Source organism: Gobio gobio (genome assembly GCF_949357685.1).
Source record: "Gobio gobio genome assembly, chromosome: 4".
NCBI classification, from domain to species: Eukaryota; Metazoa; Chordata; class Actinopteri; order Cypriniformes; family Gobionidae; genus Gobio; species Gobio gobio.
This window is the reverse complement of record NC_137100.1, coordinates 63,036,529-63,062,468: the sequence shown is the minus strand read 5'-3', so window position 1 is coordinate 63,062,468 and position 25,940 is coordinate 63,036,529. Positions and strand designations below refer to the sequence as shown.

Genomic DNA, 25,940 nt, shown 5'->3' with positions numbered 1-25,940 from the left:
AGAGAAAGATCTCCTTTGAAATCAATTTCAAGTTAAAACATATAATGTTTCTAACCAACACTTTAGTTGCTAATAATGATGACACTACAATGACCTGAATCAATACCTAAATGTAATGACGTTAAGTTATTTACACTGGAACAAATTTAGGTGATTTAACTGATATATTTGTAGATGAGGGCGACACAACCCACAATGAGAACTTAATAAAATGTATTTAAGGATTAGGAAAAATATCCACTTTGGGTTCTTTGAATCAATATTATGTGACCCTATTTCTACACTGAATTGTGTTTAATACTATCCAAACACACAAACAATCTATATACTTGCACAATCAGAGTTAATTCCAGTTCATTTCCAATTTTGTAAGGCTTCATTTAATATGCCCCCTTAGTTTGAGTGTAACATGATGCCAAATTTGGCCTACATTGTTTTATAGCGATATAAAAGTCAAAACACTTGCTATAATGTTCACATTTACTCAAGCTGATACCAACACATATCTCTGAGACAACATGACGGCACTGCCAAAACATGAAGACAAGCTGACAAATGAAACCAGGTCTCTGTGTAAAAGACATGTTTGAACAGAGAACAATGTTCTGGAGAACAGAACAAGAGTCTAGATGGAAAGCACAAGAGGGTGGAGACGAAACACTGAGCCAGACGACAAGCAACACATCAAACGAAACACGTCCTCTTATAGCATTTCCTTATCGACCGTTCCTCTAATCTTACACACTAACCACTTCAAGGGAAGAATATCTTAATTCCAAGACTATTACAATAAGCAGGATTCTGATAATGAAGTCTGTTTATTTACTCATATTTTACCCATGCTCATAATAAATATGAGTAAACACACTTCCAGAGTGAAATGGAAAACTTGCATGCCCACCAGAGATCAACAGAGTTGAGTAAAAAATGTTTGGCATGGGTGTGTGAAATGTTAAAGACACTTAATATTCAGTAATATTATTGATTTGACTACACTGACACTATTGGATGATGATACTAGAGCTGCTTCTGGCTGAATTGAACTCATTTCATAACTGATGAACTTTATCAAAACGATCTATCGGGAAAACATAAATATTGTACGAGGTGGCGATTTCGTTTTTAGAAAGAACTCATTATGAAGGACCACCCCTGACCCTGCCCCTAAACAGATTGGGCCTCATTAACGAAACGTGGGCGGAACGAACTTGTGTAAATCGCCGTTCTGGTGTAAATTTTCAGATTCATGAAAATCTTTGTATCTTCAAAATGTCAGTTGGTACGAACTAAATTTACACCCGCTCCCTACCACATGTAAATGGTGCATAAAACATTTGAATTTTCTCTCTTTTTCAAAGGGTTAGTTCACCCAAAAATGAAAATTCTGTCATTAATTACTTACCCTCATGTCGTTCGACACCCGTCAGACCTCAGTTCATCTTCGGAACAGAAATGAAGATATTTTAGTTGAAATCTGATGGCTCTGAAAGGCCTCCATTGGCTCAATGGCACTTTACACTCTCAAGACCCTTAAAAGGTACTAAAGACGTCGTTACAAAGTCCATCTCACTACAGTGGTTCTACAATAACTTTATAAATCGGCGAGAATAGTTTTTGTGCGCAAAAAAACCCTAAATAACGACTTACATAGTGATGACGATTTCAAAACAAGGCATCATGAAGCTTCGAAGCGTTATGAATCAGTGAGTCGAATCATGATTCGTATCGCGTGTCAAACTGCTGAGATTTGGCGATTCAAACCGCTGAATCGACTCACTGATTCATAACACTTCGAAGCTTCATGATGCCTTGTTTTGAAATCGTCATCACTATATAAGTCGTTATTTAGGGGTTTTTTGCGCACAAAAACTATTGTCGCCGATTCATAAAGTGGCTTCTTTCAGAGCCATCAGATTTCAACTAAAATATCTTCATTTGTGTCTGAAGATGAACGGAGGTCTGACGGGTGTCGAACGACATGAGGGTGAGTAATTAATAACAGAATTTTCATTTTTGGGTGAACTAACCCTTTAACTGTTCAACTTTGTGTAATAGGCAGCACTCGTCACCGTCCCTATTTTCAAACCCAGCCGTCCAATCACAGTGGAGGAGGGGCAAATACTACACTGACCAATCATCCTACTTGTAAGCGACTGAACAACAATGGATAAGTTAAAATTGACCTATCGGTAAGCCTCTCCCCTCGAACGCAGATGAGCCAATGGCAGTCGAGTATCAGTTGCGCTGGGACCGGAACTCGGACATCTTTAGGTTTCAGTGCCATAAGCCCTATTCGGACAGGATTAGTTTAACATGGGGTAAAGTAATTATTACCAGAGGTTCTCTGTGATTTTAGTCCCGTTCGAATGTGCCATCTCGGTAATCATTACGGACAATGTCAGTAAAGATTACGGAGACTTTTACCTTCTGTAAAAAGGTCCGGAAAAATGACCTCGGGTAATACTAATCCCGTTCGAATAGACCCGCTGTAAAAATGTACAGTAAAATTCCATCATTTCCTGTTTAAAAGTAGTTTTTGGCGAGTTTTGCAAGCATGGAGCTGCTTCAAACAGCACTCGGTTGCGTTGTAGGTGGTGGGACAACTCTGTGGCAAACCTCCAGTATTTTCCGCATACCATTTAAAGCAAAAAGAAGATTGAAAGCACTTATTAGAGGCACAACACTTCTTTTAGCATTACATTAGAATCTTTTTTAATATTCATATAATATAAAAATGTTATTTAAGATTTTTTTAATATTCCGAGATTAAACATAGCGTTTCCTCCCTGCTCCAGTTTCGCGTTTTTCTTGTTGGCGTGTTTGCTCACGTGATAATAGGAAGCAACGTCATACGACAAGGAGGTTACTGTGGTGCGTAAAGCGAGATACCCCTCCCACTTCTGCTAGTTTTACTGAGATGTCTTATCCTGTGCGAATTGGCCATTAACATTACAGACGTCTTGAGGTAAAATTACTTCACCCCCACCTCCCCATGTTAAACTAATCCTGTCCGAATAGGGCTATAGAGAACCATTGTAAAATCCGAAGCTCTCATCGGTTTGATGGTGTTTATGTTACAAAAATGGTAAAACGATGTGTCTGGGGCACTTTAACACTGATTCCAGGTATCTTGAGAGGATTTTATGGTTGTCATACTCTCATTAAGTTACTATTAAAGTTAGTGAGTCCCTGCTAACATACAAACCGAAATAACTAACTGTTCTCACGTCATGTAACGTTAACAGTGTAGGTCAAAAACACATAAATAAAGGTCTACATGTCACAGACTTTATTGTGATTTATCGTCTAATTTGTTTTTGGAGTTTAGATATGTTCACGGTCTGAATTATCTAATAAGGACTCCTATTTTGATGGGTATTATAGTCTACGTGTAGCGAAAGGGAGAGCTCAGTTTTTGCGGAGTTGTTTTGCAGATACAAATTTTACAGTTTATTACCACCCCTGAAAAGGCATACAGTCTGTATATGTTTGTTTACTGTTAGTTTTATGAGTGTTTTTGTATAATTTGCTGTGTATGTTAATGATAATGTAACGGAGAGAGAGAGAGTTTGTAAATGAGATGTTAATGCACACTTATTCTGCGAAAAACAATTTAATAAACTTCATAAACCATCAGTTAAGTTTGGCCATCAATCGGAGGGGGTATACGCTACATTCTGTGTCCAAAAACATCTTGGGATAAGGTTTTCACACAGACACTGTCATTGTAAGACAGTTAGCAACTCTGTTTGTTTGTCCGAGTTATCAACAGTAACTAAGGGGGGCGGGGCTTACCGGTAGGCCAATTGCTGGTTCCAGCGTTTTTATATTCAGTAAAATTCTTCAAAATGAGATACTAATGACACATTAACTGCCATGGATATTTCTGTATCATAGCAGCCAAGGTATCTCAGCTTGCAAAGCACTTTCAAGCGCCACCAGCTGGCAGTTTCAGAAGAGCACCAGGCATTTTTTTGCTGGCTTTGGTGGACATATGATCATTGAATATGTATTGCTAGGCACATGGCCAATTAGTCTCTTTAGCACTTATGCAATATACTGGAGCCAAACCTCAGAAGAGATTCCGGAAGATTCCACAGCGTTCCTGGATACATTATTTGCGTATTTGTAACTCATGGGCGGGGATTATGCTAATTATGAATAATCGCGCCCTATTTACGAATGTTTGGAATTCATAATATACACACATTTAACTAGCGAATCTGTGGTATACTCACCTGGAGGAGAGTTTTTTGTAGAAGTCCATTTTACACACAAATTACTCAGAATGTGCTCGTATATTTACGAAAGTTTCATGAATGAGATTGTGTTTTTCGCAGCATAAGAAGTGTGCATTAACGTCTCATTTACAAACTCTCTCTCCCTCTGTTACATTATCATTAACATACACAGCTAATTTTCGCGTCTTTTTGCGCTTGAATGTTTAAATTAGCATGGCTTAAAAAACACCTGCAAATGACAAACTATCATGATGATGCAGCACTGACCCGATCGGGACAGTTACAGTCCTGTCAACTCTTGGACGTCGGGCAGTCCTTATTTTCGAGCACTGCGTTTAAATCTAGCGCATCAATTGACCGTTCGCAAAGACCCGCCCCCTTTAGTTACGGTTGCCATGTCCGAAAAGCCTTGACGCTCTCACAGAGAAAATACATCGCGGAGCAAAGAGGACACTGACAACACGCAGACAGACAGGACAGAGCCAGTTACTTTTGATATGAAACAAAGTCTCAACTTTGAAATTGTCATTTTTTTAAGAAATATGATAGCGCTTTGTGTCTCTTTAATGTGTCGTGATCGCTGTAGCGCCTCAGTTAAAGCTGCTCCGATCATCTCTTCCTTCTAGTTCATTGATAAGCATGAAATAAACATGAATCAACACTAAAATAAATGTTGTTTCAACCGCGGAAAGACGTCAGTACACACCGTTTTTTCCAAGTTCAAGTCCACCGACGTTAATCTACTAACTCTCCTGACTGCTTTGTCGGACAAACCAGCAGATTCAGCGCTGTGATTGGTCAGATCGCCTGTCAATCAAACTCACGGCGAAGAGTGAATTCTCTGTGTAGGCCTCTCTCTTTCTCTCACATTGAGTGCACGTGTGTGAAAGACAGCGATAGAGGACTTATTTTTTCAATCACAGATACAATTTCCCAGCCACTGGTTAATTAAAGACATTTTTAGTCACCTAGCATGAAATTTGGCTGCATAAGCGATTGATTTACTTGCATTGGTTGTAGAGGCATTCTGATATCGTCTCAATCATGTTGCATTTGTCATTATCAGGAGACACTTCACAAATCAACTGATTTTGGAGACGGGGTTTGTTCTTCTGCTCTTCTAAGGAGTTATGTAGCTGAATACAAATGATTCACGGTCTTTGGATGGAGCTAAGCGCTTTAGAGGCAACCTTGGCAACCAGGCCTGCCCTCTGCGCTCTGCAAACAAGCCACAAAGAAGCTGTGTCAAATCACTGGTGCACATGGAAGCAGCTTGCAGCAAAGCAAACAGCAGAAGAAAGAGAGCGAGATCAAACTGAGAGCATGTGAGAACTCTGCTAGAGCCAAGAGAGAGTGTTAAAAAAAAGGTGATGATGATGATCTCTGGAGTCAACAGTGAGAAAACCCAACAGGAATAGACTGCATTCGTTAACAGGGAAGGAATGCAGTTCTTACAGAAAAGGAAATCGTATATTCTATGTTAGTTTAATGTGAATAAATCACTGCTAATACTGAGATTTCATAAACCCCAACTCAAGAAAAGGCTGTTTTTTGGGCGAGAAAACACTACCGGAAAGAGGTAGCGTCAGTGCAATATTCACACTAGGCATGTGACGGTATCAAATTTTAATGTTGCGATTAATTGCTGAAGCTTTTATCACGGTATACGGTATTATCATGATATTGAAAAAAAGTTGCAAAAAAAGTGGTTGTCATACTATAACAGGTTTCATACATTTCTCATTACAAAAAGAACCGAACATTTAAATACAATAAAGCAATACACAAAAATGTATAAAGTAAACAAATATTTCAAACAGATTAAAGTGCAAAAGAATTATAGAGAACAATAGGTAACACTTTACAATAAGGTCTCACTAGTTAATGCATTAACTAACATTAACAAATAGCAAATAGCTACATTACTTACAGAAGTTATTATTCTTTGATAAAAGCAACTGTTAGTTAATGTTAGTTCAGGTTCATTAAATAATACAGTTACAACTTTTGATTTTAATGTGTTATTAAATGTTGAAATTTACATTTAACCAAGATTAATAAATGTTTTAGAAGTATTTTTCATTGTCAGTTTGTAAACTAATGAATTAACTAATGTTATATAATGGATCCTTATTAGGGTTGAGTACCGTTCACATTTTAACCGGTATCGGTACCGGTAGCTCTTTTCGGTACTTTTAGGATGTTTACTAGGGATGCACCGAAATGAAAATTCCTGGCCGAAACCGAAAACCGAAAAAGAGGAAACCAAGGCCGAAAGCCGAAAACCGAAACACCGAAAGAAATTATGCCAATTATTAGTACCATTGCATTTATGGCTATGACTGTGTACTAACTTTACTCAAATCTACTAATCTACTAAATCTACTAATTGCAATTGCATAAATTAATATTAAAGTTTCAAAGAATAAATCAATTACAAATTAGGCCAATATTTATTTAGCACATTGCAACAATGCACAGTATAAAATAAAATTCAAACTAAAATGTTTAACTTGACCCCACTCATTTGTACATTAAATAATAATGTACAGGCCTACAGAAAGGTTATAAAATTAAATGTTCTCTCATAAAAACAAAGGGCATTTAGGTCTAGTGCATTTAAAAATTTTCTCTGTAGGACTACTGCAAGAAAGTGCATTCCGAAGAAGTGCAACTGCTTAAAGATAACTATTTTCTCTGTAGGCCTTCAACATAATAGTGTATCAAAACAAAGACTGCCATAGCCAATATGTTAACTGTAGAATAGGGGTGTAGCGGTACACAAAACTGACGGCTCGGTACAGCAGTTTTATAAAATGGCTTTTTATTTATTTTTATTGGTTTACTGAAAAAAAAGTATCTGTCCTTAAATTAATTAAATTACAACTAAAAGTTTATTGAATTTATTGCTCTAAACTATATAGGGAGCCCTTACTTGCACATTAATATTAAAGGTTAACAACAGAGCCCAAACTATTCGCCTAAATTCAGTTGCTATGTATTTTTAGGTCTAATAATCAACACTCAAATAACACAGTACACAAACATGTAAACTTCACATAAGGTTTTTGCAATAACTTCTAAATCTAATTATAAAATAGTTTTTTATCCAATTCGTTGTTGAAATATAATCATTTATACAGTGTCTGTCATTTTATTTAAACATACATGAAATAATCAATATATCATTAACAGGTTAAGTAGAATATAATGAATATAACGGCTAATATAGGTCATATATTTAGTGAAAGAGTTGATTTCTCTAGTGAACTAACAGCTGTGGACACTGAGGTGCCTGAGGTAAACGTGATGCTACATGACTGTTTAGTTTACAGCAGTTATATTGAGGTCTTTCCGCGGTTGAAACACTGATTGAGCGATTACACCACATATATACATGACAGTAAGTTGTAATGTATCCTCAACACACCTTAGATGTTCATTCATGTTTATTCTTAAGGAAGAGATGATCGATCGCGTTCAGACGATCGCGTTCACACGCGCGCGCCGCCGCCAGATTGAAGTGTGTTCCGCACTTAAAACATGCCCACTGTTAAAGATCGCGTTCGGTTTCACAGTGAAGTCTGGTCCTCTTCTCATCGAGAACATGAGCTCTCGCTGTCAGCGCTTGTGCATGGAACAGACGTGTGTGTTTCTCAGATATACTGAAACACGTCCACACCGCACCGCAGACATGTTGCTTCAGACAAGCACGTGCAGGTCGCGGTTTCTGTTTGCGTCATCACAACATTTCGGCCGTGTTGTTTCGGTGATAAAAGTCTTTCGGCCGAAAACCGAAAATGCTCTTTAGGGCCATTTTCGGCCGAAAATTTTCGGTGGCCGAATATTCGGTGCATCCCTAATGTTTACATAAATAACTGTAAAGAACCTGTAAGTAATTTATAAAAGTGTTATTGACATTATGCCAGAGTTGCCCTGGTCTCTGTCTGCCACTGTCTGTGATGTTTGATTACTGTAATATTTACTAGTAAATAGTAGGCTACTAGGTACTTAATTTAATTCTTAAAAACTTATTTTTTCTTCTTAATTTCATTTCTATGAAAATATTTCCCCCAAATTATGTGTTATGTATTTTCTGGTAATCAAATGAAGACATACAACATTCATTTAATTTATCTTTTAATTTAACTAAACTTTTTTTTGTCAAACAAAGTGCTGCACAACTGAGCTTTATATGGTTAAAATTAAAACATGAAGAAAAAATGTAATTTATAAAAATAAAATAAAAAGATTTTAAAGTTTTGATCATTTATTATTATTACATTAGTGTAAGTATTATTATTACATTGAGAATTATCTAAATTCTACTGTACAACAGTAATTTATTTGTCAAGTTAGCCGAACTTTTATTTTGACGGGTTGCCGTGAATTTGAGTTTGTGTGTTTATGATATGACGGTCGTTTTTCTCAAATGAAACGGCAAAATGCTCATGAAGTGACTCAGTGGCTCTGAAGATGATGTTCGTGCATTCATGTCCTCATATGAGAGGCAGAGATGGAAACACGCAACTGTCACACACGATTCTGAGTGTGTGTGTGTGTGTGTGAGGTAAACCCATAGACTGTAAAGCGCACGTCTATGGCATTCATTCGCACAGAGACACGCATGATTCATATTTAAATGGTCTTTTCGCGGTTTAATATTTACAGACACTAGTCTATATCACAATATGTGTTCTCAGGTACCGAAATCTGGTACCGATTGATTTAATGTGAATCGGTACTCGGTAGTATCGACGTAATTCGGTCGGTGCCCTTAAAAGTACCGAGTTCGGTACCCAACCCTAATCCTTATTATATAGTGTGTGACTGATGTGATGAGCGCCATAGCGAATACAGAAATCTGAATGGCTGTTTGAAACAATTAAATACTGTTTAGTAGCGAGTCTGTTTTGTTTACAGGATTACCGGGGAAACGGCTGCATTTCTGCTGTTCCATCAGCGCCATCTGCTGTCAGAGAGTGTGAATGTGCATTTTCATTCAGCGCGTCTCCTTCCCTTGTCCCGCCATGTGCTGCTCACGCGCGTTAGGTTTGTTTACATCAGTGTGCGTTCCTCTTTGACGTGTTGTTCATTTTAAACGGTTGTTGAGTAAAGCACTTAAAATGCATTCGTAATAAATAATTATTCAAGGTATTTTGAAGTGCCCACAATAACAATATTGTGCATGATCATTATCGTGATATATCGTTTACTTTTCAAAACTATAACAATGCAAAACACAAAACAAAACTAGAGCACTCACAATATAATAAACAATCAAAACTTCAAACTGCAAAGCTATTACAGCTTCAAACTATTTTAATTTACACACGGTTATGAGAAATTGATTAGTATGAATATGAATTGTATTGAATTGTATAATCTACTGTTATATTAAAACCAGATTGTAATGGCCTACAATTCTGAATTAAATTACAAACAATATGCTCTACAAACTATTATTTCAACTTAGTTAGTTAGTTGGTAGAAGTTAGTATAGAGACGTGGTCCGGATCTGAAAGAGGAATACAGAACCCGGTCAAGGAAAAGGGGTAAATGGTGGAATGCTCCCAACATCCATTCATTATTATCGAGCCATTCATTCATTATTCGTTGACGTTCTGATATATGGAGCCTCTCTTTATGATTTATAAATAGCATTGCCAGTCAGCAACATTGGATGTGTTTTGGATGCCGGGCTCTGCACATCGAGCCTCCAAAGTAGTTTAACCAGCACTAGACTAGATTAAAACAAGCTGGACCAGCATAAAAATGCTACATTTACATGCAAAATAATAGTCTGTTTAAAATCAGATTGATAGTCCAATCAGAATATCTTTTTTTAAATTATCAGTCTACATGCATGCGTAATGAAATTTTGTTTGGAATACATATACATTAGGCCTGTCGCGCCATAAAATTAGGCTTGTTTACATAAAAAATGTTTTATAGTACACTACTGAAGGCCAACGTTGCAAGTTAAATTAAATGTTTTTAAGTCAACGTAGAAAATGATTGTGATAAATTAGTTGATAGATTAATCGATAAAATAGTCGATAGATTAATCGGTATATAAAAATAGTTGTTAGTGGCAGCCCTAAAATACGCATGTAATTGAATATTTGAATGAGATTGCGACGTTTAGGGTTCATATAAACAGCACTTTCCGAATCTGAAATTGTACTGGATTAATTTCAATTAGGCTTGCTACGATAGTCGGTGTTGCCGGTGTTACCGGTGTCCAGACTCAACACCGGTTACATCACTTGCCCACCGTGGCACCGCCCACCGCCTTTTTGAATTTTTTTTAGTAATAAAATAATTTAGTTCAGTTAGAGAACAGACAATACAAATAAAAACTGAACGTGTCTGCTTAATAAAGCAGAATCCGACCGTGAGTCTCGGCAGCGGCAGGAGTCATTCATCAGAGAGTGAGGAGCTGACTGAGATGATCGCGGAAGATTTGGTTTCAAAGCTAAACGTAAAAGCGCCTTTAAGGGAGTTTGTCACTTGTTTTGTTGTTGTGTTTTTCATTAAAAATAATAGGCTAATGAACCCACAATTCAAGCAACCCGCAGCCGAATTGGCGCTAATTCAAAACCGAAAGTCAAATGTGCACGGCCGCACAGAGCGTGCATTGTTTACTTTCGCCTGGCTCCGCAGTGCGAGCCTCCGCGCTACACTGACTGCGCGCATTTATTTTTGCCGCGCGCACCCTCGCGCTCGTGCGGGCGCGTCGAGTATAAACGAGGCTTTACGGACGAACGCTTATTCATTCATGGCGTGCATCTCAATCATAGACTGATCAATGCTTGATCAGCGCTCTGACTACTGAACTAGGGAACTGATTGAGACGCACCCATGGCTTCACAGAGCGCGCATTTACAGACCAGCTGTCATTCACGGTGTGTGCGCACTGGCACGTTTTCAGTTCAGAGCGGTCGTGTGCATGTTACTTTCGGTTAGATAGAATTAGTGATTTAAAAGCCTCCGCCGGTGATACCGGTATTACCGGTGTTGTCACACATCAATTAACCGGTGGGGAAATTTCCTCACCGTCACATCCCTAATTTCAAATGAAGAAAATTTGTGAATTGAAACATACCTAAGGAGTATTTGAATTGGATTGGAAATGTTTAGGGTACATATAAACAATACTTTTGGAATCCGCATTCAGATTGGAAAATTCATGTAAATGCGCGTGTAGCCAAGTAGTAGGACACTTTCTTGCATCAACATGGTCTTATGCTGCCTTCACGTGCTATCGGAATTATTGTAAATACGAGTTTCCTAGGTAAAAATTGCACATGAACGCCCTCTGATGTCGTATTTACCACTGGGAAGTTCGGAAATAATTTTGATTCCCGAGATGGGCGTGTCATAAACTTTAAACATGGTGATGGGGAGAACTTCTGCTGTGGCAGGTGTGGTTTTATCCGGTTTTCCCCCAAAACAGCTAGATCGTCTTGTCTTGACATTAATGTAGTTCATATTTACATGTACGAGTAATCATTTGAAGCGTATTGTATGTTTGATACACAGCAAAAATAGCCTGCATTTGACTGAAATTACAGAATCGGCAGAAAGCGAACTATCTGGAATGTTTATATGGTTGTCAGTGCTCGATTTTCCTAATAAATAGGCAAGAATAAACCTGATGTCCACCATGATTCCGGTTCATTCCGACAACAAAGAACTTGAATGCAAGAAGGTCGTAATCACGACTTCTAAAGTGGGAATTAGGACAGTTCCGATAGCATGTGAAGGCAGCATTAGAATAGTCTCTTTAAACAATCAGATATTGGCAGAAGCACACGGGTGTTAGCAATAGGCTTTCCTATCCCTACCCTAAAAAGAGCAAAGTTACTTTCATCAATGATGTCCTATTAGATAAACCACAATGAAGCTAAATTCATGCTGGTCTTTCAACCGGCTATGTCTAATATATATATATATATATATATATATATATATATATATATATATATATATATATACACACTAGGGATGCCACAATTCTCAATATAATATTGAACCGTTCGGTACGGCATTCACGGTTCAATACGGGCTTGTGAATTGCAGTTTTTCGGTTTTGCATTGAATTAATTATTTTTCAGCAAAATCTATCATTTTCCTCCATCCCAATATTGAACAAAGCGACATACATTCACATCACACGTTAGTGGTAGAGTTATACTCACGGTTCATTATTTGCATGTGTTTTAAAAGCCTTGCCGGTTCATTCGCGTGCGCGGTTTTAACATTTGCTTTTCCGAGCGTGCGCACTAAACGCCTGTCAAACATGTGATTACTGGACTAAGTAGTCGTCTAACTGCGCTAATACTGTCAAATACACACAAGGTTAACATAAACACAGTCGGTTATGTCTAAAGTGAAAGTAAAATCGCGTGTGTTTGTATATCAGATGCGTGCAGATCTTAAATTGACAGCAGTGCAGTAGTGAACACGCTGTCCTTAAAGGGACAGTTCACCTATAAAATTGTCATTATTTACTCACTCTAATATTGTTCCAAACCTGTATTAATTTCTCGATGACAGAATTTTCATTTTTGAGTGAACTATCCCTTTAATGTTAATACAACAACAAAAGACAAAGAGAAAATCACTCACTGCTCTTGACTGAAAAAGTAGCTTTAATAAGAATCAGTGAATATTTTATAGTGAAGTCTATGTAGTGTTTTATTTTTTACATTCATTAATTCAATTTCATACTTAAATGCTGCTGTACAGCTCTGATCTGCCAGTGTAAATCTTTATATATATTTATTTTATATTATACAATACACTAGGAATGTGTACAAGGGTTTTTTTTTTAAGTAAAGTTTAAAGTTTAAGTAAGGTTTTTCAATTATTTTAAGTAAAATAAAGAAAGAGTATTGCAATAAAAAATAGTCTTTTTTCTCCTTAACCTCTTGCTGTTCCTGTCGCCTAAGAATAGAATAACAAAACTGAACCGAACCGAAAACCGTGGTTAAAAACCGAGGTATGTATTGAACCGTGGACTAACTGTGTTGTTGCATCCCTAATATACACACACACACACACACACACACACACGATGAATCTTCATAAACAAATGCACACGAAAGCAATTATCATAAAGAACAGATGCATCCTTCCTGAAACATGAGCAGGAAAGGCTCTGCGATGCCCCTCAGACATTATGGGCAGATCTGCTCTCATATCACTCATCTGCCAGGAGGACAGAGCAGCCTCAGATGGCACAGATGCTGGCACTGTCAACACACTGCCAACAGAGATGTCAGGAAGATATTTTAGGGCGCAACAATAAGGACGGCCCAGAGCCAGACTGAGAGAAGCTTGGGCCAGTTGACAGATGCTTAACTCGACCAATCGGACCACTGCTGCATTTATGCTGTCAATTCAATTAGCACATGTGCAGATTTGAAGTTATCCCTAATATAGTTGTCAGACAACTCTAGCATTGTATATTACGAATTGCTTTTTTGTTCCTCTTTTGTAATTTGGATAAAAGTGTCTGCTAAATGCATAAATGTAATTCAACTTAATGGTAAAAATATATTGATAAAGACACTTACTTCTGGGCCAGTGAAACAATTTACAGGGAAAATCTCAATTGGATCTACTGTCTCCAATACCCCTTTTCCACCAAGGCAGTGCTAGAGCTAGTTCAGAGCCAGAGCTAGTCCCAGTTCATAGTTGACTGAGGAGCTTCTAAGAACCGGTTTGCTTTTCCACAAGCTGAGAGCCACAACAGAACCAGGTCTTACGTCACTGTATACGTCTCATCTCTCTCAGCAACGCTAGCGAGGCAGCGGCAATGTTGCCAAGTATGTGGTTTTGCCGCGGGCTGTTTTTTCATGTCGCCGCGGGATGAAGCGACCCCAATTATGTGATATTTAGCCCCATATTGCAAATTTTAGTAGGCAATCATGCCAAAAAACACATATTTTACCCCCAAATGTGATTTTTACTGGGGAATCCCCCCCTGGAACGCGATTGGGCTTGTTTTGAGTAGCAATTGGGCGGGTTTGTTGTGAAAATCTGGCAACCCTGGGCAGCGGGAAACACACACACACACACCAGGCTTGTTCGAGATGCATCGGCGCTGCGCAGACCGATCCACGTATGATATAAAAAAAAAACGCATGAGTGAATCAAAAGCATAAGGAGTCGTGTGCTCTCGCTGGACTCGTTATCATACGGCGATCGGTCTCTGCACAGCACCGCTGCCAACAAGCCTTCCATCAACAATGCAAACGTTGCGTTACTATTGATTCACACGGCTTTACGATCCTACATCGGCATCAAAACACAACGAATCCAACGCATTCATGCAATTCGCCGTAATTTGTATAGACGGAGATTACAAACGAACAGCAGCTGTTAGCTCCATTAGCTGCTATTTCAACAATGGCGGATCTCCAGTGTGTGTTGGTCTTGTTGACTCCGCCCCCAGCGCCTGACGGAATTGGTTCTTACTTCTAGCCCTGTTCTAGCCCAGCAATGTTTTGGTGCTACTTAAGAACCACTTTTCCTGGCTCGGAGCTGGGGCTCTGGGTGTGGAAACACAAAGAACCGATTTGAAACTAGGCTCTGGCTCCGATCTAGCTCTGGCTCTGCTTTGGTGGAAAAGGGGTACAACTGTGCCAGTAGTAGTGGAAAAATCCTTTTTTGTTTCATTGCTTGTTCAAGTTTACACAACATCTCTAAGAAAGCATGCTTGTTTGCACAGGTGGATGGGAAAACCAAATCAAATCAATGATGCCACATCCACGATGGGATGGAACGATGGAGGGATGGATGGATGGAACCAACGGATGGATGGATGGATGGATGGATGGATGGATGGAACCAACGGATGGATGGATGGATGGATGGATGGAACCAACGGATGGATGGATGGATGGATGGATGGATGGAACCAACGGATGGATGGATGGATGGATGGATGGATGGATGGATGGATGGATGGATGGATGGATGGAGGGAGGGATGGATGGATGGATGGATGGATGGATGGATGGATGGATGGATGGATGGATGGATGGATGGATGGATGGATGGATGGATGGATGGATGGATGGATGGATGGATGGAACGATGGATGGATGGATGGAACGATGGAACGATGGATGGATGGAACCAACGATTGGATGGATGGATGGATGGAACCAACGGATGGATGGAACCAACGGATGGATGGAACCAACGGATGGATGGATGGATGGATGGAACCATAGCACAATGGATGGATGGATGGATGGATGGATGGATGGATGGATGGATGGATGGATGGATGGATGGAACCATAAAACAATGGATGGATGGAACAATTGAACGATGGATGGCTGGAAACATAGAACGATGGATGGATGGAACAATAGAACGAGGGATGGATGGATGGAACCATAGCACAATGGATGGATGGATGGATGGATGGATGAAGCCATAGAATAATAGATGGATGGAACCATAGAATAAATAGATGGATGGATGGAACAATAGAACGAGGGATGGATGGATGGATGGAACCATAAAACAATGGATGGATGGAACAATTGGACGATGGATGGCTGGAAACATAGAATGATGGATGGATGGAACCATAGAATGATGAATGGATGGATGGAACCATAGCACAATGGATGGATGGATGGATGGATGGATGGATGGATGGATGGATGGATGGATGGATGGATGGATGGATGGATGGATGAAGCCATAGAATAATAGATGGATGGAACCATAGAATAAATAGATGGATGGATGGATGGATGGATGGATGGATGGATGGATGGATGGATGGATGGATGGATGGATGGATGGATGGATGGATGGATGGAACCACAGAATAATGGATGGATGGATGGTTGGGATATGATGGAATAAAATAATCCAAAGGAAAGTGAAAAGTATAACATGAAAGAACCCATAAATATTATGATAACACAACTATACAAAAGGATAGAAATTGAGACTTAAAATCAAGAGAGATCTGGTGCTAATCAAAATTAAATATGTCAACAACACCAGTGGCAGAAATTTGGAATTAATCCAGGCCAGAGGATTATATATACAAAATAAATACACGATCCACATTTATTGTTCAAATACGAAGAAGCTCTTGGTCTAGAAATTAATTACGGCTCCAAATCTCACAAACAAGAGCAGCATTCAGCAGAGACTCTGGCCGTAACAACATGCCGATTATACCAACCCATGCTGGGGAATTTGATAACAAAATGACACAGTATTTCGTCTTGCCTTATCAAATTCATTAGGCATCATAGTGAAAAATCAGATCTGAAAATTCAATTTCATCATTTTCAAAGAGCCAACCATAAGATAGCATTACCTCTGTTTATACAGTCACTTGCTTTCTGTGAATTTCATGACAACTGTATAACAGGTCAAACATCTTTTGGGTTTCCGTAGGATTTATAAAGGTAAATTTAAGACCTTTTTAAGACCAAGTAAAGAACGTTTACGGGATAATTTTAAGGGAATGCAATAAGGCAATATGCTATCTAAATTTAAATGTCTAGGGACACATAACCAACACTTCAAAGTTTGGAAATACAACTTACTGTACAACAAATATCTATTACTTTTTAATTCATTTAACCAACAACAAAAAAGTTTAAGCACAAACTCACTGAATGTTGTTCAAGTTTTCTGGCTTCATTTTACATTTGCATCTCAAGTAAATGTATCCTAAATTAATTTAAAGATGTTTAGATATGTATTGGAAAATTGGACATTTTGTTTTACAATGCATGCAACATTTAATACCTTCATTTTATTTTATTTAAGACGTTCTGCTCTGATTTAAGACCCACAGAAACCCTGATCTGAATAATGAACACAGAAATTTGATAAATTTGATTACAAAGCAGATTGAATATTGCCCAAAGACAAGCAATGCTCTCCATAGTAAATTAATATGTAGTAGCAGCTTATCAATATTTGTATTCCTCATAACCATAAAACATTATTTAAATTACCAGATGTGTGAGATACAAAAGCAAACAAGTAAATCATAAAGCAAATCTTTACAGTAGCATTGACTTCCCAATATTTACTATCCGGCTAAACAATTAGCAACTCTTTTCTAAAAACGTATCTTTATGTTATTATAATATCCTGAGTCCATGATATTAATATATAATAGTGCGTTTTATCACTTGGCAGAAGCCCAATGTTAGCCATTAGCATTAGCCGGCAGGTTGCTAGGAGACTCCTTAGAGAGATTCTATACTTAGCCTATCCGAGCTAACAAGCTAACCCAATTTCCTCAATATTCCTTATTCTTCTCAATACGTGGGCAAAAAGCAATTCAACCATTAAACTCCGCATTGACTTAACTGTAAAATGCACTGCGTCCTTCCTTTTCGGACAAAAGCAGCTTTTCATGACCCGCAGCCCACAGCGGTAACAGCAGGCGTAGCAGCGGCCGCAGGAGCCTCGGCAGCGCGTGAGAGCAGAGCGGGGCGGAGCGGGAGGGAATGCGGCGGGAAGAGCGCGAAAGCTCGGCTGAAAGAGAGGCAGCGGCGGGCGAAAGCAGCAGCACAGCTAACAGTGCTAATGCTAATCGACGTCTCTCTTACCCCAATATACTTCACTCAGATAGACAGACAGACGCAGCTGTTTGAAAAGATATGCGCCACTGGTTCCTCTTCTGTCTGTCGTTACAGCTCACGACTGGACTGTTGACATTCCCGTTAATCAGTTAAATCCATTTCAAAAGATGCATTTCTCCTTAATTTGCCAGAGTCGTTTAGGGATCCTCAGAAGCTGCCATTTCTAACCAGTCACTGAAACTGAGTGAGGGGAGGTGTGTGTGTGTGTGTGTGTGTGTGTGTGTGTGTGTGTGTGTGTGTGTGTGTGTGTGTGTGTGTGTGTGTGTTCTGAGGTTTTGTTGCTGATGTAGTTGTGATGAAGTCTTTGACTTTTAATAGGCTATCTGTTTTTTATTTTTAATAACCCAACAATTACACTAACAACCCTTGAATAATACTATTGCTGTAATGCAAAACTAGATACAATTTTGATATTTCAAGAGTTAGATTGTAGGCCATGCATGATGAATAATTCATAATTAAGTTTTTTTTATTATTATTTAATGTTACCAGCCCTTAGTTAAAGTAATGTGATACTATGGTAGCCTAAAGTGATGGTATCAGATTATTAATATTATGGTACTTTATACTTTGATACATAGCCTACTATGGCAGGGTTTTCAAATTGGGGTTCAGGGGCCGCAAGGGAATGCTAGGAGGTCTGTGGAAAAGTTAGAGAAAAACAGTATAAAATAGGGATGTAATGATATGTCACGATACCTATCACTATAACTGAACTCACAATACGATAGAAGACCTGATAAAAGGTTACCAAAAAATGTACTGTTGATTAAAATACTAAATTTGGTATTATATTGGGGGTGGAAATGGACTTGTAACCCAATGCACAGTGACAATGGTGACACCTGAATAAAAATCTTCATGATTCAGAAACTGAAAATACAGAATTACACTTTTAGACGAATATACTGCACTCTGTCACTGACTAGATATATTTAAAATAATGTAGGCCACTTTTTACTGGTAACATAAGACATTTGGCATTATCAGGAACCACAAATATTCCCCTGTTGCATTATTTTATATTCAAAATTATAGTAGTTTTAATTTAGAACTGAGACTAACAACTCTGTAAACTTGATTTTTTTTCTTACACAGTAATTTTCATTCTGGCTGAACTATACACAGTGCAGATTGTCACTATCCACGATACATATTGTTACATTTATGTATTGTGATATATTGTTACACCCCTAATAAGAAATGTAAAAATAGATATAATAATAAAAATAAAAAAAAGATTGAAATAAATACAGTTAAAATAGATTAAAAATAGTAATAGAACATTTATTAAAATAAATAATCAATTAGATTTACATAAATGAACAATACAAATAAATAAATAATCTAATATTTTCCATATAATATCACAGTATAAATGGTTACCTTTTACATTTCAGAATGTAGGTCCCTCACACCAATATGATGTTATTTGGGAGATTGAAACCCCTGTACTATGTTACTGAATGATTACCATATTCAGGCCTACCATGTTCATCAAAAGGCACTTCAAAGATTACCGTGGTACAGGTCCGTAAAGCTATGAGATATTGTGGTACCATGTCTGAAAAGTCTGGATGTCCTGTAAAGAGCACATTCAGGGATTTTCAGATACACCATTTGTTTCACCAGGAAAACAACTTCTCCTTGGTCTTTATATGACTGAAGGATCAAATTTAGGAAATATGATAATATTTTAACTTATGGAAATATGATCATATTTTGTAATTATCATTAAATCTGACTAATTTTTAAATGGGACATTGATTTTATTCGCACTTGGATGCATGGACTAGGAAAGCATGTTTATCAGGCATTTTGGGAGAGACAAGTGAAGGAAAGAAATTACAAATCAATATTCCTATAAAATATTAGTTATTATGAAAATGTTGCCAACTATTACTCCCATTATTACACTTCTGCTCCAAGAACACATTAATATGCAAACTGAAAAAAATACATTGCATTGAATGGGAAAACCCATGTATGGCCATTTTACCCACAGATTGTATAAAGTAAAACGGTATATCAATTCATTCAGTTATATTTTTCGTAACATAGTTGAGAATCATCTTTAAACAAAGTTTGGTTAAAAAAAAAAAATTTAAAACCTGAAACCTGAAAATTGATTGGTGAATGAAAAGAAAATCCCATTGTTTTTGCCTGTACGTGTCATTTCATGTCATTTCATTTTTTTAAAGAACTAAGTCTTCGGTGTCCACTTACGAGGACATATAGCATAACATGATAATAAAATATAATTTGAAAAAAAATCCATTTGTTTCTTAGGCTATAGACAATGTAATGACATGAAGAAATATTAAATTCAAAATACTTTGTATATTCCTTAGGAAGAATATGGAAGTTTAACTGTGATTGTGCTATTGATGGTTTTATAAGAGAAAAGTTACATATTTTGGTAAATACAGTATCTGTAAGCAAAAAATGTTTCATATATCAGATCTTGACATTTCAATAATGCTGTATATGCACAATTCCATGGTAAATATTTATTATCTTCAATAGGTTTTTTTGTTGTTGCTCTTTATCAAACGTTACTGGCAATGCACAGATAAAAACGTTGTGATAAAATCGCCAGGTGTGTTTGAGTGTGAAAGACAGAGACTGTGATATTTAGCAGCAACACCAGGATCATGGGTGTCAGATAAAATCTCATTGACGAGGGTGTTTTTCTCAGTATTGGACAAACAAACACGGAAAGCTCTTGATGCCCCAGATCTCATAGAGAACTAATGAGATTGATGTAATGATGAAGCCCACGGTTCATTCTTAAGAAGGATTACAAGGTAAACAGAGCCCAAAGCTTTACTTGCAGTGCACACGTAGATTGAGAATCTCTGCACCATTTATTTTTTAATCACACAATCGATATTAATACATATTTGAGGATGTATAATTTGCATGCATGCATGGCCCAATTTGTGATCTTGAATGTAATGTGAAGGTAGAATATACGCTCTATATATGCACCCAGCTCATGTTGGATATTTGTTAGCTGAATGTATAAACGTCCCGTCAGCAATGCCCACTGATCTGCAACCGTTTTGAAGGGTGCCATCTGGAGTACCATGCAGACATGATAATCTCTTTAATTACATTAGTGCCATCAGATAGTCAGAGTGGAGGGCTCCCCCAAATTATAAATGATTGTATTAAGTCAGATGTCAGATGTGTGTGCTGACGGCTGGTGTTAGATGGAAATATGATTTCCAGAAATCATAATTATAAATTCACGTGATCAGGATCTTTCCTGTGAGTTGTGCTTTCTTTAGATTGGATGTTTATGGTGTGTGTGTGTGTGTGTGTGTGTGTGTGTAGGTTTGGCTAAACTCGTCAGGGCAAAATGTCCTCACTTATATAGTGAAATATTATGGCAAGTGACTATTGAGGACATTTTACTGGTCCTCCTCACTAGTTAAAAAGGCTTATAAATCATCCAAAACATGTTTTTGCACATGTTTCTGTGATGGTCGTTTTAGGGGTAGGGGTTGGGTTAGGCTATAGATTTCATAAATATCATTAACCTGATATAAAATCAAAACATTTTGGCTGGTTGTCACTTTCTGACTATAATGAATGTCCTTGTGTGTCCTTGTCCTAATGAATGACATTTTTGGTTCCCATGAGGAAAACAACTTATAAATCACACTAAATTGTGTTTTTTGAAAATGTAAAAATGCTGAAAGTTTTGTGTGATGGGTAGGTTTAGTGTAAGGGGAGATAATATACAGTTTGTACAGTATAAAAAACATTACCCCTATCATTACCCCTATGGAGAGGCCCCACAAAGATAGTGAAACCGAGTGTGTGTGTATGTGTGTGGACAAAATGTCCCCACAAAGATAGTGAAACCGAGTGTGTGTGTGTGTGTGTGTGTGTGTGTGTGGACAAAATGTCCCCACAAAGATGGCAATATCCGAAATCCTCATCCTTGTGGAGACATTTTTAGGTCCCCATGAGGAAAACATCTTATAAATCAGACTAAGTGATGTTTTTTGAAAATGTAAAAATGCAGAATGTCTCCTGTGATGGGTAGGTTTAGGGGCAGGGGCAGTGTGTGTGTGTGTGTGTGTGTGTGTGTGTGTGTGTGTGTGTGATGGGTAGGTTTAGGGGCAGTGTGTGTGTGTGTGTGTGTGTGTGTGTGTGTGTGTGTGTGTGTGTGTGTGTGTGTGTGTGTGTGTGTGTGTGTGTGTGTGTGTGTGTGTGTGTGTGTGTGTGTGTGTGTGTGTGTGTGTGTGTGTGTGTGTGTGTGTGTGTGTGTGTGTGTGTGTGTGATGGGTAGGTTTAGGGGCAGGGGCAGTGTAGGGGGATAGAATATACAGTATGTACGGTATAAAAACCATTACACCTATGGAAAGTCCCCATAAAACATGAAAACCCAACATGTGTGTGTGTGTGTGTGGGTGTGTGTGTGTGTGTGTGTGGTTGTGTGTGTGTGTGTGTGTGGTTGTGTGTGTGTGTGTGTGTGTGTGTGTGTGTGTGTGTGTGTGTGTGTGTGTGTGTGTGTGTGTGTGTGTGTGTGTGTGTGTGTGTGTGTGTGTGTGTGTGTGTGTGTGTGTGTGTGTTGCATTTTGCAAATGCACTGAGATTTAAGAACTTTTGAGTATTCTCTGAGTCAGAATAATGACTAACATCCCTTGTTATTTTAGTATTATGTATATTATTATGTAAGCAATAATTATGTAATATTTAAAATCAGCTTTTATTTTTGTTTTCATTCAGTTTTAATTTTGGTTTTAGTGCTTTTAAGTTTGAGTAGTTTTCTTATGTTGTTGTAAAAAATATACATAATATTTTCTTTATTTTTCTATATTTAACCATTTTTTTATTTATATGTTATTTTTATATACTGTATCTACCTATTTTCAAATTAGTTGTCAAGGCAACATTTCTCATTTCATTTATGATTTGCAAGGTTAAGTTTTTTTATCTAATATTTATTTTATTTTATGTCAATTACCGAAAACAATTTTAAATATTATTACTTTAATGGTCACGTAACTGTGATATGTTAATGTATTAAAAAAAAATGTTTTCAAAATGTCCTCTTTTGTGTTCCACAGAACAATGTAACTGCATACGGGTTTGGAACAGCCTGAGGGTGAGTGAACAACTTGTTTTTAACCTCTGCTCTACTTACAGGGCTTTGGTTGCATGTCGTTTCTTGGTTTCAGTCCGAGTTCTCAGCTACTTATAAAGATATGAAAGGATTGAAGTAAAGACGGTTTAAACTAAACTTGACCTTAAATCTCATCTTTAGTTAAGACTTTCAAAATCCCTTAGAAATGTGCTCTGATTTCTCTTCATCTGTGTTTCCTCTTGTGATCCTGCTGTATGACCACAGGAGGGTGGCATTGCTTCAGCGGTGTGAGGTGTTTGAGATGTCTTTCTTATTAAAACACACCGCTGAATCAACAATCAGTGTGTCAGATAAGAAAAAAAACATCCGACATGTGTGTAATGACAGCCATCTTGACAGTGGCTTATCTACTGTACTTGTTTGAAGGAAAGAGCAGTTAGTAAATAGAGGATAAATAAAATGTGTGGCGTGCCTGTACTGAATAAGCTGATACTGTGCGGGTGATAAGATGTTCTGGGTGGGTTTTTTTGGAAATTGTTATTAATTTGCTAGGGTTCTATGGCTTTCTGGTTTCTACAAATGACTTGGTTCCTTTCTTCAATGCACAGTAAATGTGTTAAAAGCCAAAGTTTAATACCGGCTTATGAGTTTGTTCAAATCATGAACTGAGGATGAGGGAGTGGCAATGCTTGCATTTACAAACACAACTAATGATTCTATTATGCGCATACATTTCTCCAAAGATGTATTACAAGTATTTGTTTAGCCTGAAATAGGTTTTACCGTTGAAAAGTTTGGGGTTGGTAATAAAAAAAACCCATTAAAAATAATATTGTGAAATATTATTTCCATTTCAAATAACTGCTGTCTATTTGAATATATCTTAAAATGTCAGCATCATTACTCCAGTCTTCAGTGTCACATGATCCTTCAGAAATCATTCTAATATGCTGATTTGCTGCTCAAGAAACATTTATGATTATTATCAATGTTGAAAATAGTTGTGCTGCTATTGTTAGGATTATTTTCAAAAGAACAGCATTTATTTGAAATAGACATTTTTTGTATATATTAAATATTAAAAGTCTTTACCGTCAATGTATCCTTGCTGAATACACTTCTTAATTTTAATAAATAAATAAACAAAATCACACTCTCAGAAATAAAGGTACAAAAGCTGTCACTTTTCAAAAGGTACAATTTTGTTCCTTTTAGCTACTAATATTTACACTTTAGGTACTAATATGTACATTTAAAGTATCAATATGCACCATTTAGGTACAAAAGTGTACCTTTTGAAAAGGTACTGACCCAGTGACAGCTTTTGTACCTTTCTTCTGAGAGTGCATACTGACTCCAAACGTTAGAACGGTATGTATATCTCCTGCTGTATAATGTTTTAATATGTGACTGTTGAAAAACAGCCTTTGTAAAGACGAGTCATATCAGGTTGGCACAGACGCTGCGGTGTGTATATATAGTGTTTTCACTGTCCAGTTGGTGTGTAGGTTGTGTAGGTGCACTTGTTGTTTTCTTATTTGTTTATCTGACACATACAGTCCTGTTAGGGCTTCAGTTCCAACAACATTGTTAATGCTTGTTTTAAAAGCTTCATTCTTTCCTATAAGTTGCATGATTATTGTTATATTCAGGGGCCAAGCACCAAAGGTGCGTAGACACCTATTGTATCCGTTGGAGTTGTTGTTATTGTTCTGCTATAGTTTCTTCTTCTTCTTCCGCTGTTGAGTCTATGGCAGACGCTTGCGGGAAAGTTTGGTACACTGATAGATGACTGGCCCAACATTAACTACGCCAATTTTGGAGTCTCTAGCCTAATCCCTCTAGCGCCACCAACTGTCCAAAGTTGCACATACATTTGTGCTAATAACTTTTGAACCGTAAGGGCTAGAAACAAAATATATATCTGATACTACTGTTAAAAAGTTTGGGGTTGGTATGAGTATCTGCTCATGAAGGCTGTATATCCTTAGATTCCTGAATCCGTGCCGAGTCCAATGATACCAAACATGCTATGTTTCGCCTTATGGTTTGTTTGACATTGTGATTTATCGTTTAAACAACTTTCGTGAATATCTTCGAAACCATTGGTCCATAGCGGAATCATAGCGGTTTGACTGAACGCTAATGGCCAAATGTCAAAATTTGGATAGTCAGTGGCAAAAATGCTAATGGCAGGTCAGGTGTGGGTTATTTTTTATATGCTAAATACAAATGTCTAGCCTAGAAATCTAGACGCACCCTAGTGGCAGCATATCTAATTTGCAGCCAGGGTCGTCTAGCTACTCTCCGTAGACTTGCGTGCTGGAAAAACCAAACTCTGGTCAGGCCAATCACATCGTGTATAGAGTCGGTGGGCGGGCTTAACATAATGATAGCAGAGTTGCGGAGAAGTCATTGCACTGAAGTCATTCTTAAGAAAGGAAGATGTGTTCAGAGTTTTGCCGACCGGATACGGCGAAAGTTTAATCTATCAACTAGCTCCGCTTCACGTTGCTCTGGTTGGTTGTAGCGCTATCCTATTGCGTGCAGAGGGAATTTGAAAGACAACCGTTTATCCCGCCAATCGGATTGAGCCCTGCCAATGGTGAGTTCCCAGACCCAACATCTTGATGTGGGTCTGGCTTGTCAGGCTAAAAAAATATCTATAACTACTTACGAAATTAGAAAATTTCACCAAATTTGACACGTGCATGGTGGCACTCTGAGGACACACACAAAACGTGGTGGGACTGTGCCACTTGGTGGCGCTGTAATTAAACAAAACATGAAATTGCCCCTAATCAACTCAATGGGTTTTCAGCCTTTTTGCTTAAAATTGTCTCCAAATGTCTTTACTCATTTTTGCAGATGGTCTGCTATAGCTTTCTTGTTTGCTTCCGGTGTGCTTGGCCCCGATAATTGCTGCTTTCAGCCATATTTTATTAATGT

General features: G+C 37.8%; 1 protein-coding gene across 2 annotated transcripts in view; it reads right to left on the bottom strand.

Annotated features, from left to right (window-relative positions):
• mvb12ba (multivesicular body subunit 12Ba) overlaps positions 1-18,123 on the bottom strand; it is a 55,559-nt gene extending 37,436 nt beyond the window's left edge. The window contains exon 1 of one of the 2 annotated variants that reach the window (XM_079815913.1): positions 17,858-18,123. Coding sequence is in view for 1 of the 2 variants with exons in the window: in XM_079815912.1 (XP_079672038.1) it covers positions 17,616-17,663 (48 nt within the window). In the remaining variant the exon portion in view is untranslated. Of the gene's footprint in view, positions 1-17,615 lie in introns of both variants that reach the window. The other variant, XM_079815912.1, reaches the window with a different exon arrangement.
• Positions 18,124-25,940: the final 7,817 nt, after the last annotated feature.